The sequence below is a fragment of the Bidens hawaiensis genome, unplaced genomic scaffold (assembly GCF_021521415.1).
Source record: "Bidens hawaiensis isolate Kalapana, Puna unplaced genomic scaffold, B.hawaiensis_p1.1 tig00009190_1, whole genome shotgun sequence".
Lineage (NCBI taxonomy): Eukaryota > Viridiplantae > Streptophyta > Magnoliopsida > Asterales > Asteraceae > Bidens > Bidens hawaiensis.
Genome location: NW_027491677.1, coordinates 835,296 through 853,852, shown reverse-complemented (window position 1 = coordinate 853,852; position 18,557 = coordinate 835,296). Strand labels below are relative to the sequence as shown.

The 18,557-nt window shown below is 34.5% G+C and overlaps 3 protein-coding genes across 5 annotated transcripts; 1 reads left to right on the top strand and 2 right to left on the bottom strand.

Moving 5' to 3' along the window:
• The first annotated feature begins 226 nt into the window (after positions 1 to 226).
• LOC143531549 (protein disulfide isomerase pTAC5, chloroplastic-like) lies at positions 227 to 4,223 on the top strand. Of its 3 annotated transcripts, XR_013135036.1 has the most exons (7): positions 227 to 837; positions 1,482 to 1,577; positions 1,683 to 1,775; positions 1,858 to 2,077; positions 2,330 to 2,367; positions 2,757 to 2,914; positions 4,073 to 4,223. XR_013135036.1 is itself a non-coding variant. In XM_077026823.1 (6 exons), the coding sequence occupies exons 1-6, from the start codon at positions 250 to 252 to the stop codon at positions 2,856 to 2,858; spliced, it is 1,134 nt and encodes a 377-aa protein (XP_076882938.1). In that variant the 5' UTR covers positions 227 to 249; the 3' UTR covers positions 2,859 to 3,031. The 3 variants fall into 3 exon arrangements, 2 of the variants coding, with proteins under 2 accessions (XP_076882938.1, XP_076882937.1); XM_077026823.1 differs by lacking the exon at positions 4,073 to 4,223 and having other exon boundaries at positions 1,861 to 2,077; positions 2,757 to 3,031; XM_077026822.1 differs by lacking the exon at positions 4,073 to 4,223 and having other exon boundaries at positions 2,757 to 3,031.
• Positions 3,808 to 10,377, bottom strand: LOC143531548 (uncharacterized). Its single transcript, XM_077026821.1, has 18 exons — positions 9,870 to 10,377; positions 9,634 to 9,744; positions 9,449 to 9,505; positions 8,890 to 8,963; positions 8,706 to 8,805; positions 8,461 to 8,534; positions 7,760 to 7,860; positions 7,564 to 7,667; positions 7,412 to 7,465; positions 7,268 to 7,323; positions 7,149 to 7,187; positions 6,883 to 7,024; positions 6,629 to 6,813; positions 6,474 to 6,541; positions 6,297 to 6,369; positions 6,156 to 6,217; positions 4,856 to 6,062; positions 3,808 to 4,200 (listed from the first exon to the last, which is right to left on the bottom strand). The coding sequence occupies exons 1-18, from the start codon at positions 9,948 to 9,950 to the stop codon at positions 3,945 to 3,947; spliced, it is 2,844 nt and encodes a 947-aa protein (XP_076882936.1). The 5' UTR covers positions 9,951 to 10,377; the 3' UTR covers positions 3,808 to 3,944.
• A 4,288-nt stretch (positions 10,378 to 14,665) lies between these two features.
• On the bottom strand, positions 14,666 to 17,674 carry LOC143531512 (uncharacterized). Its single transcript, XM_077026791.1, has 5 exons — positions 17,574 to 17,674; positions 17,371 to 17,473; positions 15,749 to 16,010; positions 15,030 to 15,164; positions 14,666 to 14,956 (listed from the first exon to the last, which is right to left on the bottom strand). The coding sequence occupies exons 1-5, from the start codon at positions 17,672 to 17,674 to the stop codon at positions 14,835 to 14,837; spliced, it is 723 nt and encodes a 240-aa protein (XP_076882906.1). The 3' UTR covers positions 14,666 to 14,834.
• Positions 17,675 to 18,557: the final 883 nt, after the last annotated feature.

The window sequence follows — 18,557 nt, the reverse complement described above, 5'->3', positions numbered from 1 at the left end:
AATTTAGTGTTTGTATTAACACACACACACAGTTAAAAACTTAAAATGCTTGTTAACAATATTTTCTTTCTCTTTAATACTACCTCTAAAAAAATCGATTAATTATTCGAAGCTTGGGCTTAAGCTCTCTCTCGTAAATTAAAGCAAGTGGTTTACACCCATAAGTGCACCTTAGCTTCAATCCCGTTATCCGGTGGGGTGGTGTGGTGTGGTGTGGTGTGGTGTGGTTACTTTAAACCGATTGCCAAAATGTCGTCTTCTTCACTTCCACTGAGCTTCAATCCGTTTCCTTCTTCATATCACAAATCATCACCAATCATTCTGTCAGCATTCAATCTTATTAATAATAATAATAATATCTTAACCTTCACCAAACGCACACCTAAATCTCACATTTGCTTCACCTTCAACAACAACAGTTCGGAGTACGAACGCGAAGAGATCCGGTGGCTCCGCGAAGAGCAACGCTGGATTCGCGAGCAGCACCGGTTGGACGCTGAGAAGGAGTCTCTATTGAACGAAATCAAAGCTCTCAAACTTCAAATTGAAGAACTAATACGTGAAGGCGATGATAATAATAATATTAATTCTGTTACGAAGTTGTTACGTGTGTTGAAGAAGGAGGTGAGTCAGATTGCTGAGACTGGAACTAGTGCCGTGCCGTTGGTGCTGGAGGCGGTTGAGGATGTTACGGACGAGGCGGTTGAGGACGTTGAAGAGGTGGTGGTGAAGGAGGTGGTTAGAGTTGAGGATAAGGAGGTAAAGGATGACGAGGTGATAATTAAGAGGATAACGTTACGAATGGGATCGGAAGGCGATCAGGTTCAAATGTTGCAGGTAGTTTGCTTGCTTTCGTTTGGCATTATCTTATTATTGCTGTGTTTTCAATGTGTAGCAAACGTGTTTCGCTAGAGTGGATAAGCAGAGCAAACTACTAATCTGTACATTTATCGGAACCTGGAGTATTTAGGGGTTTAGTATCGAGTCCACGGGTCTCGTTTATCTGTATATAAGTAAGTATATGTTGTAACTCTCTATTGAATGGAAGTCAAGAAGTCTTTTACCGTCTTACAAAATTAGCAGAATTATGAAAATCTTAGTTATCAGTTAGTTGTCTGATAGTTGTGTTTTGTTAAACCAAACGCAAGTCCGAACGCCATCTCCAGTATTTGCATTTTGTCACAGCTGATTATATGAACCAGAATTTGCTAAATTCTAACTTTGTACAATATAAGCACATTCAAACACTATATTTTGCTGCTTGATTATCTGACTATTCCATACTTTTAAATTGATTATCTTGTTCTAATTTTTCAAGTTTTACTGAAAGTAAACATTCATATGCTGCACTTGGTAAAACATGTCAAACTGATCTGCTTGTTATGTTATCCTTTAGTGGGATTCTTATTCAAACTTTAACATTTGAATGTCCATACCTTATTCTAATACCCGATATAACTGTTAATCTCTGTTGATCGTAGGAGGCATTACTAAAATTAGGATTTTATTGTGGTGAGGAAGACGAGGAGTTTGCTAGCTTCTCAAGTGGCACAGAGAGAGCTGTAAAAACATGGCAGGTGAGCTATTAGTTCCATTTTCTTACCAAACACACCCTTCTGAAGATGGTATAGTGTTACTTTCCATTAGTGCGTTCATTTAATTGTGTGATTTGTGCTTGCAAGTCTTCCATAGGTGTGCCTGAAACTGGAATAATGACAGCAGAGCTTCTAGAAAGATTATTTATAGACCAACAAGACAAGTCGTCTGCCATCAAGGTAAGAGGAAATCTTGAAACTTGATAGTGCCATCTCCAAGAAGTACAATAAACGCTAATGTAATGATCTTTTGTTGTTCTAGAAGGGTTCAAATGGAGTTGCTGCAACACAGACACCAGAAATTCCTTTGAGAGTTGTGAAACCTGACCCGAACGAGCATCGAGTCTTTCTTCTTGGAGAAAACAGATGGGAAGACTCTTCCAGGCTCAAAAACAGAAGTGGTCAAAGTCAACCTAATAGCAAAGGTGTTGTGAAGACAAAGTGCATTACATGTCGTGGGGAAGGCCGGTTATTGTGCTTAGGTACGGTTTCTTATTCCCAAAACAACCTTTCTTGAATAAAGATACATGTAGAGGTGGAAAAACGGGTGGTTCAGTCGGTCTGGCTAGATGGGCGAGTAGTTCTTAATATTTAATTACCTTAACCCCAAACAACCAGATAGCAAAACCATAATAATTGCTTTAAATGCACATTCAAACACTTGCTAACTAATGTGATTGATCATTTCATTTGTTTTTTTTACAATTATAACCTAACAAGTTATTTTGTTGCAGAATGTGATGGAACGGGTGAGCCAAACATAGAGCCGCAGGTTAGTATATGCTTTGAATGCTTCACTTTCTTTTCTAATAAATTATAGGCAAAATGTATGAAATAGAAACAACCTTGAGCAGAAATTAGCATTTTAACAACCAACCTCATGTTGAATAAATTTTAGCTATAAAGAAAAAGTCCATATCCACATGTTTTTCGAAATTTATCATTAAATGTTATATCAGTAGTTGTCACTAAAATAACTAAGATGACCTATGCTACAATCCATTTTACAAGTTTTCCAAAATCAATTATAAAATACAAGTTGACACCTACTAATGTTGGTGATTAAACTTGGGAAAATGTGAAGATGGTTTCTATTTACACAGTTTGCCTATAAATTATTAGCAAAATTTTTCCAGCTCATAATGTTGGGTTTTGGTGCAGTTTTTGGAATGGATAGGCGAAGACACAAAATGTGCTTATTGCGAAGGCAATGGTCATACGATTTGTGACTCGTGTCAAGGAACAGGAATCGGTGCTGCATAACATAACCCCGCATACGTCATCACTATTGGCCATCAGATTTTGTTTGTATCATAAATGTAAGTAGAAACAACATAACCACCAAAAATGTGTATATGAGCTCAAATCAACTATCATATATATTTTTTGTCACACTTTTAGCTAATCTATTTATATAACTTTGGGTCAACAAACAACTATGTACTTTCGTTTGTTGTCACTAAAGTATTCGTTACTCTTAAGCAAACATAAACTAGAAATTACAATCACCAACCACCTAGCTCTATTCCGATTAGTATATTACTGTATTTTTACGGTTTCCACACTGTAAAAAATGGTGTCGTTGGTTTTGCTCATGAGCTCATATAAATGCTAGAATGCATATTGGTTTGCACTTTGCACTAAGAAATTGAAGACTATCGTCCGGCATGGTTATGCACATGTAAGATAAAGTGTCCTTTTGAAAGAAGATGACTTGGCTATGCTCAGAATAACCGCCTAACCGCATGATTTCATAGTTTTTTGAAGTTGTAAGTGCAAGTGACAGTTTTGTAAGTAATATGCTGTCTTGAACTGTTATATAATCCCCCTTCCTTTCGCGTCATTTCATGTAAAACTTCATCCCAATATAAGAGCAAGGCTAAGATATTGAATGAAAGTTCGATGGAACCTCGCCGTTCTTGCGTGTATTAGACCGACAAGTATATTCTCAAATCATGCCGTGCGTTTGATTTGTATACCAAGGAAATTAATGTAATTTGGTCTGTATAAACCGGGACGTATGAAGTTCCTACTTCCTAATATACATACTACACTACACCTAAGTTTATACAAATTGTAAGGCAAGATACTTCATTACCATAAAAAATGTATACCAGAGAACAAATATTTTCTCTAATAAACTTTATGCATTTCAGAATGAAAGTCAGATTGTAGATCTTTTCGTAATTACCGGTTGTCCAAGAATGAATTAGAGCTTATGAAAGTACAAAAAGTCCTCTTTTACATACATACATACACCCGACCAAACTATCCTTACACGAGCTTTTGATTAGTTTGGTTAGCCACAGGAATCACAAACAAGACACAAGTATAGTATACTATGGCGAGTCAGCATGTGCAATTAAACACGGCGCCGCTCAAACACTTAGCTTTGTGAACTATCTTTTTAACACCACCCGTCTCACTCGGGTAATCCAATGGTGACTCATGAACTCTATCCATCATGTTAATTTCAGGTGCATGCAAGACCACCTTTGCAGGAGATAAAGCCCATTGCATGCCCCATATCGCAAGCGGTCTCATGTATACAAGCGACCGAAAGTGACCATCCATCGTCCACCCCTCTGGAGTCTGAAATGCGTATCTGCAAACATAATAATAACAATAGGATATTCATTTTATACTTCATAAACCATTTAAGTAGGGTTGTAAGCAAACCAAACATTCGGTGAACTGTTCGGTGGTAGGTTTGTATATGTTCTTTCATTTAGTAAATAAACGAACATTATTTCGTTCAATTAACTGAACAAACACAAGTCATGTTCCTTCAATTGTGTTCGTGAACGTTCGATAGGGTGTTTGTTTATGTCAGTTATGTTTGTTTGTTCATTAAAAGTTTTTTATATTTCCATCAATGACTTTCCTAATCTTGTCATATAGATTTAAGTAAAACTATTAACAATAAAACAAATATATGTATATATATATATGAGTATAATGTGATTAATTTATATGTAAATTAACATATGAATATGAATGTTTAGAAAGACACCAACACTAACTTGGGACCAAACCGTTGACACATACAATTCTTGGTTGGGCCAATCAAATAAAATTTTTTAATGTTCAATTGTGTTCGTGAACCGCTCACAAACAAGAAAGTCTGTTTGGTTGAGTCCATAAACTGTTTGTTTGTCCGATAAAACCTTAACGAACATGAACTAAGCCTTTTTTGGTTCGGTTCAGTTCGCTTACAGCCCTATATTTAAGGATTCAAGAAACTTATTGAGCAAACTTACCCGAACCCATCTTCTGACCAGCCAGCTGTGAATATACCTTCAGCAGTTGAAAACCCCTGTTCCTCCATACCCGCATAAATCATAGTGGCTGCAAGCCCGTAGGTAACCCCGGCCCACATTTCTCGAGACTGCATACATGTTTCATCCACTTTTCCATTAGGATGCATGCCATTTACCGCACCCATCCTACCCCCACCCACTTTCAAAACATTAAAATCATAAATCTTCTGCAAAGTGCTTTTGATTTTATATTCATCAAACAAATTTGGTACACCCGATGAAGCCATATACCATTGACCCGCTAATTGATCCGCTTGAATCGATTTACTATTGCTACTTGACCCGCTATCATAGTTAAAGTAGGACCCGTTCCATAGCTTTGATTCGAATGCGGTTTTCGCTTTGTTGAATTTCCGTTTATACCCTTCTGCGGTGGTTGAATCGCCTAGCTGTGCAGCCATGGCGGCGGTTGCTTGAAGTGCCGCCAGCCATAAACAACCACAGTAAGCACTAACACCATGTACGGTCCACGCATCATATGTTTGGTCGGGGAAACCGTCGTTTTCAATTAGACCGTCAGAGTCTCGGTCAAACTGGTCCATGTAGGCCATGGCAGCACAGACAGCGGGCCATACTTCAGCTGCAAACGATAAATCACCGGTTGCAGCAAAATCTCGGTAAACTTGGAGGACAAATTTAGGGTTCAAATCTTTCCATTTGCTAGTATCATGTATGTTATATGCATTCATTTCATGCCATGGATCATGAGTTCCAAGATCATGTGGGACCGCACCTTTGACTTTTCGAATCCCACATTTTCCATCTGCTAGAAATTTGACTTTTCTTTGGTCTTCAAATAAAACGGCTCTTGCAAATTCCCGTTGAATACTGAGCTCGATTTTCGGAAAGAGTTCCAGAAGAGCAAAGGATGCATAGAAATGAACATCATATGTACACCACATGATGTATTCTACACCTTCTAAATATAAAAAGCTACCAACATCTTCATTGTCATTGGACGAATTCAGACGGCGTTTGTTGGCCTCCTCAAGCACGTCTTCATCTTCACTCGAAGCTGTAACAGAATTTTCCTCATCATATGTGAAACCGTTACCATTAATGTCATCATGACCATTATTTGTATTGTTTGCTATTTTTGATTGATGCTTCTGATCTTGCATGAAGTCAACTGCTGGTAGCGGTGCGTCTGAAAAGAATAACATTCACTAAAGGTAATTAAAAAAGATGTGAAATTACAGAACAGGCTGTCTAGCATTAAAAAGTTCGATAGGATTAGTACCAATCCAAATTGTGCCACCAGCAACTAAAAAGTAGAGCTCATTGAATAATGTAAATTTGTACCTGAAAGTGATAATGGACAACTGATTATTTGACCCTTAAATATAAATTATAAGTATTAAAGGAGAAGTTAGTCAGTTACCACTCTGGTAGCTTGTCGTTTTTAAGGATTGGATTTTGCCATTTCTCAATCTCTTCTTCCCACCTCTTGTAATCTGACCAAAATATCAAAATGCAGAGGATAAATCGTTTAACGCATAAAAACAATTATCCAATTTTGTTTCGATAGCATAAAACAACCAAAAATTACAACACGTACTTGTCAGAGCATCATGAACCAAATCCTCAGCTGCCCTCTCAGAAGTACCATAGTATCTTGTGTACCGCCTACAAAAGAAGAGTCATGTAAATATGATATTACAACTTAAAAGGATATGTATACTTATAAATACACTCAGAAATATGACAGGTAACCTGTGATATGATTTCCCTTTCATAAATTTGACTTTTGGAGATGACCATGCAATAGCAAATGCCACAGTGCACTTCCAATTTGGTTCAACCCACGTTGAAGCAGAGACTGCAGCACAGTTTGCATCCCCAGTTGATGAAGGAACAGTGGGGCCCGTATTATAGTTACCCTGGTCAAAATGACCATCCTAAAGAAAAAATGATGATTAAAAATAATAAAAGAATTATACTATAGTTTACAAAAATGAAATAATTACCTGTTCCATTTTACCCCACATTTCTTTAGCAGTAACAGAGCATCCTTCAGACAAACCGAAACTAGGTAAAACCGTAACATTGACATTCTGGGTTTCACATGCGGCGACAGCAAATGTAACAGGATGGTTCCCTTTTGCTGTCCTGCAGACCATAATTAATTTGTTAAGTTTTTCATAATAATTAAACATGACCAAAACCGACCCATTCGTAAGTAAACGAGTTGAAATTGACAGTCATGAATTATTAATATACGTGGTTGACTTACTTGTGATGTAGAAGCACACCTGAGACTCCATCTTCACCTCTGTCAATAAGAAAACAGAAAATTACAACAAGACAAAGCAAAAAGAACTGTTGATTAAGCACAGGGTAAATCAGACTTACCTAAACGGCTCATTTACATGATCCCCGGAAAGATGTGATATACCTCCAATTGAGTTCTGTAAAACAAACACATCAATTTATATGCAAGAAGGCAAAACAGATACATTTAAATGGTAAAAAGTCAAAAATAAACAGTAGACTTACTGCCCAAGTTAAGAGAAGGCTGACTTGTGCCCTTTCTTTCCCAGTATTCACCAACTAGCAAACAAAGAAGCAATGACCTAGTAATTAGATCATAACCACAGGATGCCAGAAGAAATGCAAGATAACAAATCACATCTTTTAAAAAATTGTACCGTATAAACAAATACTGATGTAGGAAGACTGCTATCTCGGTAATTGTGAGGCAAAAATGGCGAGATTTGGCGACATGACACTTTTAGTTCTGGGTCAGGTTCGCCTAATAATAAGAAAGAAAAGATGGCTCATTATCTCATGTAAGATAAGTTAAACGCCATTTAACTTATTGCAATGAATATGACAAAATCATACCATCATAAACAGTCCACGCCCGGGGGAATAATGCATGATACGTGGAATGTTGGCCACTTAAATTCCAGCCCCATGATGATAAACCTTGATCTGTACATTTTCTGGAATATAATACAAAAATAAAGTCATCACATATCCATTGTTGATGAAATTTAGAGGGGGCAACTTCAACCCATTAATCTATAAATGGGTTAATTTGAGCTATGTTATATGCCTTGACAGATCAAATTAGCCAAATAAAAAAGATCACTTAAGAAGAAAACAGATTAAAAGTGTCAAATGCAGTCTAAAATGATTTTAAACGCAAATAGTCTCTTGAACAATGCAAAAATTAGACTAACATTGCCAAATATGTTTTTGTGACAGTGTTTTAAACAGTTTACTTGTAAGAATTGGTCAATAAGTGTTTCAGGCCTACCCAACCTGACACATAATAAAATTCCATTTTGACCCATCACCCAACCTAGGGCTGTCACTTCGGGTATTATCATGTTTAACAGGTTAGAAACGATTCACTTAACACAAGTATAAAACATGAATATGACTTGTTTAACTACTTTATACGTCATGGCTCATGTACCAATAAGGAGAAATGATGGAGCCTAGCCTACTAATTTCAATTATTTAAAAAATAAAAAAATCACATAGTGCACTTTTTTGAGTGTAATAGCAAGAAGAAAAAAGGCTGTTTATCCAATTACCCTATCCCTTCATGTTGGCCTGGGGATAAAACTGATGCATACTTTTTATGGCCACCGTCTCGTGATATAAAAATCTGTAATCATCAATAAAAAGATTCATCAAAAGGCCAAAAGAAAACATCTATAAACCAGAACAAATTGACTTGCATGCTACTGGTATTTTGCTACTAAATGTTATACATAAGAAAATTAGCATACACTTATATGAATATTTTATATAAGATAAACTAAGGGCTGAGATTTACAGAGAACTGATTGGCCATCACAGGGGAAGCCTCACATGTACCCGGGAGGATTTGGAATTGTCTGAACTCTCCTCTAAAACCTCTAGTTATGCTGCCACTTCTAAAAGTATAAAAATAAAAAAATTTAAGGATGTTAAATATGGCAGTTCTGCAAAATGAAAATGAATTATTTTTCAGAACTTACCCCATCCCACCTAGTGGAACTCCTTGGGTTGCTAGCGGTTTTCCTTCACGATTGAAAGGATCAATGGGCGCCCTCTGCATATATTAATCCAAGAACCATATAAGTAAAGTAGGTCACTAATGGAAAGACTGAATGGTTTTTGGTGCAAAGTAACTACTAAAAAGCACATACAGATGATATAAATTTGTCAAAGACTCAACCACATACAGATTAACAGAAAAGGGGTGTTTGGAATTTGGATGTTTGTTTGAAAGCGATGTTTGATTATTTGTTTGTTTGTAAAATCCAGATAACATCCTTCTGCTGATTATCAAATGGTGGAATACAATTATAAAATATGCCCTTCTGTCTATTAAATCCTTAAAAAATACAACTTGCCAAACTCTCATACAACATTATAAATGTCTACTGGCTGATTATATAACCGTTCAGTTCAAATAATCTAGTATCTCAAAACCACAAACACCCCCTTATCTTCTTTATCTCAAGAACTCTAGTTATACTTAATCTATCCAAATGCTTATATTATGCACAAAAAGAAGATAGTTAGAACACTTACCCTTCCATGGGAAGCCTCTTCTCTTACATATGACCACAACCGTAAGCCAAGCCGCATCTGTTTTTAACATTTTACAAAAAGCACCACATAAAGTTACAAACTGAGAATCATATATCACATTTTAAGCAACACAAATGTTCTAGTTTTCAAGTTAATAATAATAATGATAATAATAAATCACAAACCATTTTAAGTGCTTCCATAAAAGTAATACTGAATTCCTTGAGAATATTGGCATGAGTGTTTAACTTCCTTCTCCATGCTTGTTCAGGCGGTGCACCGCCATCGAAATCAAGCTGCATCCAATAACCATCATCACCAATTCAATCAAAACATTCATTTTCAGTGGTACTGGTACCGATCTCATCGATTACTAAAGCAATTGAGAAACACTAATAATGAATGTAGAGAGATGTATTACCAGTTGCAGGGTAGTTCGATTAATGTACTCTTCGGTCGGCCATGAATTCTTCCTAAAATGAAATATGTTCCCACTCACCATCTCTACTCTATTATTATTATTATTATTATTATTATTATTATTATTATTATTATTATTCCGAAAACCAATACACAGCTCTACAAAATCTCAGATCCTGTTTGGATGGATGGCGTAAAGGTATAGCAAGCAACAGTGATAAGTGATTAAAAACTACAACAACAACTACTTTTAACCTAATCGCCAGCCAACGGCTATATTCAACTACTACAATTACTTAATTAATTAATCAAGTAGTGTGTCTTCGTTCAACTCTACTCAAACAAACTCAGTGTGCCTAAAAATTAGGGTTACGGATTGCCGGTGTGAATTATTATTATTAATAATTAAACTAAAAATGAAGTGTGAACGGGAAAAATGGGATCTGAGGCGGCAAGCAATTATAGCCTAACCGACTTGGATTCAAATTGCTTGCGCTTAAATATTATTAATATTATTGGAATGAATAATAAGAGGATCGGATTACGAGGTGGATTGGATTGAAGACGACGACGGAGAACGTTACACCTGTGTAGCACCACGTCCAATTGCCGCCATCTGGTCTCTGTGTGTGTATATATATATATATATATATGTGCGAATAATAATAATAATAATAATAATATTAATACTTTTTGTTAGTACAAAAGAAATGTCATCAATGGCGTTTGTCTCACACATATATACATACATGTACAGTCATCACTGTCAAAACTAAACTTAACTTTGGGGTTAAGGTAATTGTAATTTGTAAGTAACAAAACACATGGATTTTATTCTCATTGGCTTTCCTTTTATTTTTAAATATATTACGTTGTTTTAAATACACGACTTTAATTTGAACGGGACGAGAATTCAATTGGTATTAGTTATGTTTCTACGCTATCATAAAATAATGTCAAGTAAAAAAGTTTTTGTGATCAATTTATAAATTGCTTAAAAGTAGTACAAAATTAAAAGGTGAGAAAGGTTGAGAGGGATTGTTATTCGATTAAGATGAGTTCTTTAGTTGGTTTGAATATTACTAGTTTTGTATTATCATAAACTTAAGTTTCGATTGATGTTAAGTTTGTTTACCTCATTCGTCTAAAGTGGATGAGTCAAAAAGACTCTTTTTTTTCATGTAACATCAACACCATATAGACATTAACAGGCTTTTTATGTTTTACATGTAATGACTAAATATTGTTATATAAATATTAATGAGATGAAAATTTAGAAAGAAAAAAAAAAGTAAAAGCTATGATTGATCATTTGACAACCCATTTCCTCCGGCGTCAGTCATAGGTTTTAATTTGATTTTAGATATCACATTAGGCACTTTAGAATAAAAAACGTGCAAAGACATTATAATACTAGCACTCAAATGTTTAAATATATAATTAAAACCCATATATACTATGGCTTGTGTATTTTAATAAAAACAATTATATGTAAGGAATAAATGAATATTTAATGTGATGAATTAGAAGAATAAGAAGTGGGTCGGTTGTACTTATTATCGGGGCCCCATATACACATGAGAAAAGGCATATTGTACCATAGCCGACCAGTCTCCTCGACAATGACCTCTTCTACAAACTTTCATGGTTGGTTTGGTTAACACCTAAATCCTAGTTATTAACTTATTATTAATCTTCTTTGAAAAAATATTATAATAATTTTCCAATATTTTTAACATATGCATGTAATTGATTTTGAGTATAAATACTCACTCGTGTGATAATTCTAGAAAAAAAATGAAAATTCAAAATGTGAATGGTATGATATATGTCCAAACAAATATTTGACAAATTCAAAAACCAAATTTCTTTTCTAGGGTCAGAAATGGAATTTAAACTTCGATGGTTATCATGTTAGAACCAGGTCAAATTAGACTGGGAGCCATAATATGAAAACCCATCGGACCGGATAAACGGTATGTTCGTTCTAATGGGTCAGGTTTCGAGGACTTGACCCTCGATTTTGATTCCAATTTCAACTCTAAAACTAATGAAGAACTAGATCATATTCGGTATTGAATAACCGAGAACCAAATTAGATAAACTATATTCGTGTTCTGATAAATCGAGTGTTGTAGGTTTGGACTGTATATTCGTATAATGATCACTCCTACTTTAAACTTATTATTATATAACCTATGTAATGTAAATTGTATCATTTTTATAGTATTTATAGATTACATATTATTTTGTTTTCATTATTCAACATATATAATACACGGGATATAAACTAGAATATGTATATAGAATCACTTGAAAATACTTTTGCTCAAAAGTAAAAGAATAGAGAAAAGGTTGGTTGTAGCATTATTGTACTCACCGCAACACAATCGTAAATTATATTAGTTTAAAGGATATGCACATGTTTGGAGCCACCTAAAACACATTGATCCAACTACAAGTGTTCCATAAATTATAAAACAATTTAAAAGTAGACAAAAATGAAATGACATGTTGTCCCAATAATGAATCTAGGGGCACCTTTCATCCTCATCATTTTTTGTCATCTTGTAATGGACATAGTATTTGTTACACATGAAGCCTCTAAACATAAGATTCAAATCAAAGTTCTGTAGTAACTAAATATTCAAATAACCCCACAAGATCGTGCATACATACATATAGAGAGTTTTTAATATATAGCCAACTTTAAATAAAATGAAAAAACTCCAATACGTATCAATTTGATTGTAATAAGCTAGACAGTTATGTCATAATTATCTCTCTCAAACTATATCTAGATATGATTATTGTGTTCATCTACTTATAATTAGTTTGTATAAACACGTAAATATATATTACATTCTTTTAGTAAGTATATAAAAGGACATATGTTGGTATAATTTATTGAAGCCATTTTTGTCGTGCTTATCAAATAAATAATTGATCGATGTAGTTGTCTAAATCAAAGAACAATTAAGGGTCACTATTGCACTCTAAGACAATGAATGGAAGCAATATAACTATGAGTTTTGATTGACTATACTTGGAATTCTAGTTTGATGGGTACATATATGTATATGTATGTGCGTATTATGAATATAATAACATTAAAATCTTTCAATATTTATCATTGGCTTATTAATTTTTGTGTTAGTTATAGCATACAGTTAAAGGATATACGACAACTAGCACAAAAAATTAATTAATAAGATAAATTAATTTTTATTGTATAAAAAGTTACATTTTAAAACAACATATTTAACATATTTGTGTAAGTATTCTTTGGATTTTTAGTATAATTACTTAAAGAAAATGTCATGTCGGTTTTACGTGTTGAATTAGTGGCCATTACCCAATATAAAGTATAACTATTAAACAGAAAAAAGCATATACTTATTAAATTTCAAAAGTAAGAAACAAGACATTAGCCTTATGACCTTATCATATGATGAGCTGTGTCATACTCATACATATAATTGAGGTGGCTCTACTCCTCATGTTTGTATTTCCTTGGATTTTATGTCATTATGTACTATCTAAATTCATCCAAAAAATTGCACTTTACATCTTTTAAGATTTTAAAGATTGAGATTATATTCATTTTCAACATCATGAGTTATGCTATTGTTTCCGGCATGCCGTCATTGCCTGAGGGAAATGGAACATATATGACGACCCTACCCTCGCTCTGTGAGTTGTAGAGATACGAAGGTGCATCAAATCAATAGGAGTCACAACCCCCTTCAAGACCAAAGTCTATCGGATCCATTGAGAGGTTGGGTTACACTGAAGTGTTAATGTTTTGATGATGAGAGGTTGGGTTATAAAAGTGTGAATATGTTGATGATGAGAGGTTGGGTTTTTAGAAGTATTAATATATTGATTATGGAGATTGGGTTGTAGATTAATATATTGATGATAAGACTTGAGAGGTTGCTCATTCAAGACGTCCATCTTCCAACAGTGTAGGACAAGTCAAGCCACGAAAATATGATGATGGGTTGGTTGTTGAAAAATGAAGGACATGCCAAGAAGAAGTTCCACTTGGTAAAAATTTAATATGATTTTATCTTATTCGCTTGCATTTTTTTTTTCTTATAAAAAACAAGTTCACTTGAATATATTTTATCTAACTATTCTAAAGTAAGATTTTCTCATGTTAAAAGTTATGTAGTATAAACTTGTTATTTAATGCAATTATTTAAGGCTACCTAAAAAGATAGATATCATGTTTAATGTATTGTTGTATGTTGGTATTAAATAATTTATACATAAATAAATATTGAAGTTGCCTTAATATAAAGACCAACCTTTTTGTTGTGGGAAAACAATGACTTCTAATGTTAGCTTTAACTTAAGTGGATTCCACTCCAACCAACTTTTTATATCACAAAGACACCAAACCTTAAACACAAACATCAAAAGATTTCAATCTTGATTTTAAAGTTCACATATAACAAGCCAAATAATTATTTTGAAACTATTTTTCTTTGCATCATTTTTTTTAAAAACACTTTTAAGTTTCAAATTCCATTTATTTTCAACAATAAAACATGATTCTTCCAAAGTTGGTTATTTAAAGTTCAACCGCTAACTATTCAAAATACCCAAAACCGCCAAGTCAAAACATAATAAACCGATCCAAATTCCAAGTAACCCGAACAATAAGCGGGTTTGGCTGGTTGTTTTCCAGTTGACCCGAATCAAACCACACCCATGTCTGTTTCCACATATGTATGAATATTTAATTCACGCAATCAGATGTGCAGGAATTAAAGACATTCTTCATAAAACATTACTTAGTAGAGTGCATCATTGCAGGAGTTACAGTTAGTAGTTTAGTTGCATAAAAAATAACCACAATTTACACAAAGGATGTACCTTTTCAGGATTCAAACCACCATTTTACCTAATGAGATCAAATTTCTAGTGGATGCAGTTTAACATCAAAATGATTGCTAGATTAATGCCAATCGAGTCCACCAATTGTGGCGGACCCGACCCCTTCCCACACTTCATTGAAGCCCACTTCATCGTTGTCAACGCCTTCCATGTCACTGTCCCACCATCCACTGCCACTTGCATCTGTTCATGGACAAGTAATTAGGTAATTGTTGGTTTTCAACAATCTTACTGTGTTTAAAGATTTGGTACTTACAGTGATTATAAACAGGAAGTGGTTTCTCGTTTGAGTCTCTTCTGATGAACGGTTTTTGAGGTTTTGCTCGTCTTGGCATTGGATCACCTCCCAGAATAACTAAACCCTTTGGAGCAGATAGTTTACCATACAAACCTGGTGATCATATAAAACACTCGAATGCAAATGAAAAGTATTTGGTAAAAGAAATACCAACTACCATCACGTTGGTCCCATTTTCGTCTCTGTACTCTTTGTTTTGTACGTTTGAGTCGTTAAAGACACGTTTTTTGTCACGTTGGATCATTATAATGTTATTTAATGATGAGCCAAAGAGAACAAAAGCTTTTAACATCCACATATTGACTAATGTTACAAAAAAAATCTCATAATGAACAAACGATATAAACAAAAGGCATCTAAGAATATTGTAGAAAAATTAGGACCAGAAATATAATATCCTATTATAAGTGTTTTACAGATGATAACTACGTTCAAAAAAGAGTATGAAACTGGAAAAGAAAATTGATTTCATTGCTCAAAGAAAAAATATTCAGTTGAATTAAAAATATAAACAAATTTACTAAATTTGCCAGTGAGCCACTCTACACAAAATGAACTTTTCTAACCAATTTGACCAAACAAAAACTTAACTTTACAACAATCGAGTTACACACTGATATAATACTAGCGAAAAAAGTAATGAAATGAGGGTAGGATACAGGGAGTCTATGACAAACCTTCAAATTGATTTTTTTGTTTCCCCTGATCCTGACTCTGAGATTCTTTTGTTACATCCGTGACAGTACTACTTTGAGTCAAATCTTCGGAACTGAAACCAACATTATCTCCATTTTCTTTATTGTGCTTGAACTGTTCAAGAGCGATATCAAGAGTTTTATTTAACTCTGCTCCCTTAGTTTGCTGGTCAGCATGCGCTCCATTAAAATATTGATTAGTACCGACGCCGGTTCCTGGCGAGAGAAATGGTTTCTCTTTACCCTGACAAAAATTACCACCTATCTTTTAATCCAGCACATTTGAATATAAAAAAGAAAATACTTTTCACTCAATGTTCCAACTAATCACCAAAGAAAAAACGCATCATTTCACAGTTTTACTTCGATGATTTACATTCCTTGATTAGATTCATATGGGACAGCAATTTAAATTAAAGATGTATTCAGCAATTAAGTATTTAAGTTTATAGTGAAAAAAAGAAAAAAAAAACGCTTCAGTGAAGCCCAACAATGTTCATAACAACAGTCTGTACCTACCATTCATGACTCGTCAAACCTTTCAGGTAGAATCATGTATTAATGAGAATTAAATGCAACATAAATGAACTGATTTAAATTTCAGGACAAAGATGAAATGCACCTGATTTTAAATCTCAAAAGGAAATGCTTAGAGGTTGTTTAAGATTGCGTTTACAGTCTGACTCTGATTATAGTCTCCAATGCAGATAATCGGTTTTGAGTGTTAAGATGCAACTGGCTTATTCATTATTCAAATAGAAAATAATCATTATGGATAACCAAAGTTGCATATTCAAATTGTTTACAAAAACAATCCTATACACCCCTTTATTTTCTTGTTATCACTAAAGTTCCAAACCTATCATAGTACACTAAAACAGTGCAAAAGCATCCTCTTTGTATACATAAATTATGAACTTCCTATTCACCTGAACTATTCAGACATGAAGTATGCACTAACTCACTAACACATAACCGTCATAAACTCATGAAAATCACATATTTCTAAGTGATATGAAAAACAAAACACACACACACACACACTCTTTAAATATGAGTTTTAATATATAGATTTTGCATTGCTTTTATTACCTTTCTGTTACTACGTGTCGGGTGTCATTATCCTAGAAGCTTAGAAACATGGTTGCAAATGAGACAAGCCGCTAGCAAGCTAGTTGAAATCGATCAATACAAAACTTGAGCCTAGCCGAGCCCGAACCTCAAATAAAACTCATTTTAATTTTCGAGCCCGAGCTCAAGCCTTGTATGGAAAGATCGTTAAGACTTAACTTGCCTTGTCTAAATTTAAATGTTAGCTCTTTTGGCCTTCTATGTAACTACTTCACAGAGCTCAAGCCAAGCTTTGACTCGAGGTTAGACTCGTTAAAGGATTCTCGAAATAACTAAAAACTTTGAAAAACAATACACAAGCCGAGTTCGAGCTTAAAAAGAGCTAGAAATGAGCCAAACTCGGGCTCTCGAAAGTCAAAACTGGCTAGTTTGCACCTCTAATTTCTGATTAATAATATAATATAATAAAACAATAACCGTAACCTAATATAATGTATGAAGATTTATCTATCTAAAATGAGAGAGAACCTAACCTGGACTAATTTGGAAGTTTTCTGCTTAAGCTTCCGGTCGAGGAAATCCGAAAGCGAAGTCTTCTTCTGACGCTTCTTCGTCCTTTCATTTTCCACTCTTTCTCTACAGTAACAAGATATATATACATATAGAGATAGATATAAAACCACAATTGCTGCAAATTTAGAGAAATTAGGGTTTGTAAAATAAATAGAAGACTTACTGATCATCACCGTTAGCAGATGTTCGATGGATGAATGTAGACAGAATCGATTGCTGTCCACGAACCCTAATTCTTGACCCATTATTATTATTATTACTCATTTCGAATCAGTGTTTGATTTTGGTGAAATTTGTAAATGAGTGTTGTTTTGGCGCTAAAAGTTTTAAAACAATTTCATTGATTTGAGCTGTTGTGGTTTGGGCTCCCACGTTGGTATTCAGTTGGGCCTTTTATTTCAATAGGTGGGCCAGTCGGGTATTCTTAGGTGCCGATTTCGGGTATGGTTAACAAAAGTCAAGAACTGGGATGGGTATGAACTAGGTCCATGTATGGTCAACAAAAGTCAAGAACCAAGTCAAGCGAGAACCGGTTCCGGGTTTTGACCGTGTAGAGGTGGAATCGGTTCCACCGGGTCTGGGTACAGTGGGTCGGGTACGAAACGGGTTTTTTTTCCCACCTCTACAATAGGTTAATATTGGTTAACCGGTTATATAGGTTAGGATTTTTTTGTTCACTCAAATAACTGATTATAAGCCAAGGCTAGTTATTGACAATAATCGATTTTAACTGTTTGACTTGTTATTTGATTTAGTATGTAGCATTATAAATTCTATTGACAAATATAACCCTTGTGGCATCTGTTTATGGAAATTCTTGATTGAGTTTGTAGTGTTTGGCATAATTATAGCATATAGGATTGAGATGGTCAAAGTGCATCACAAATTCAACATAAATATATGAGTTTGTGACCATTCTTTGTGGGACATGGGAAACCGAACTGCTAGTTCACCCATCTCATCTCCAAATTCTTGACATTTGGACCACGAAATGTCACTATATGTGACAGTGATAGAACATAGAGCGGATGATGGTTCTGAAAAGCAGTAGAGCCATATGAGTATGAGTGTATTACTCTACATGGCATCGATTTCGGGTATGATCAACAAAAGTCAAGACCCAGTTGGGTATGAACGAATCGAGTCA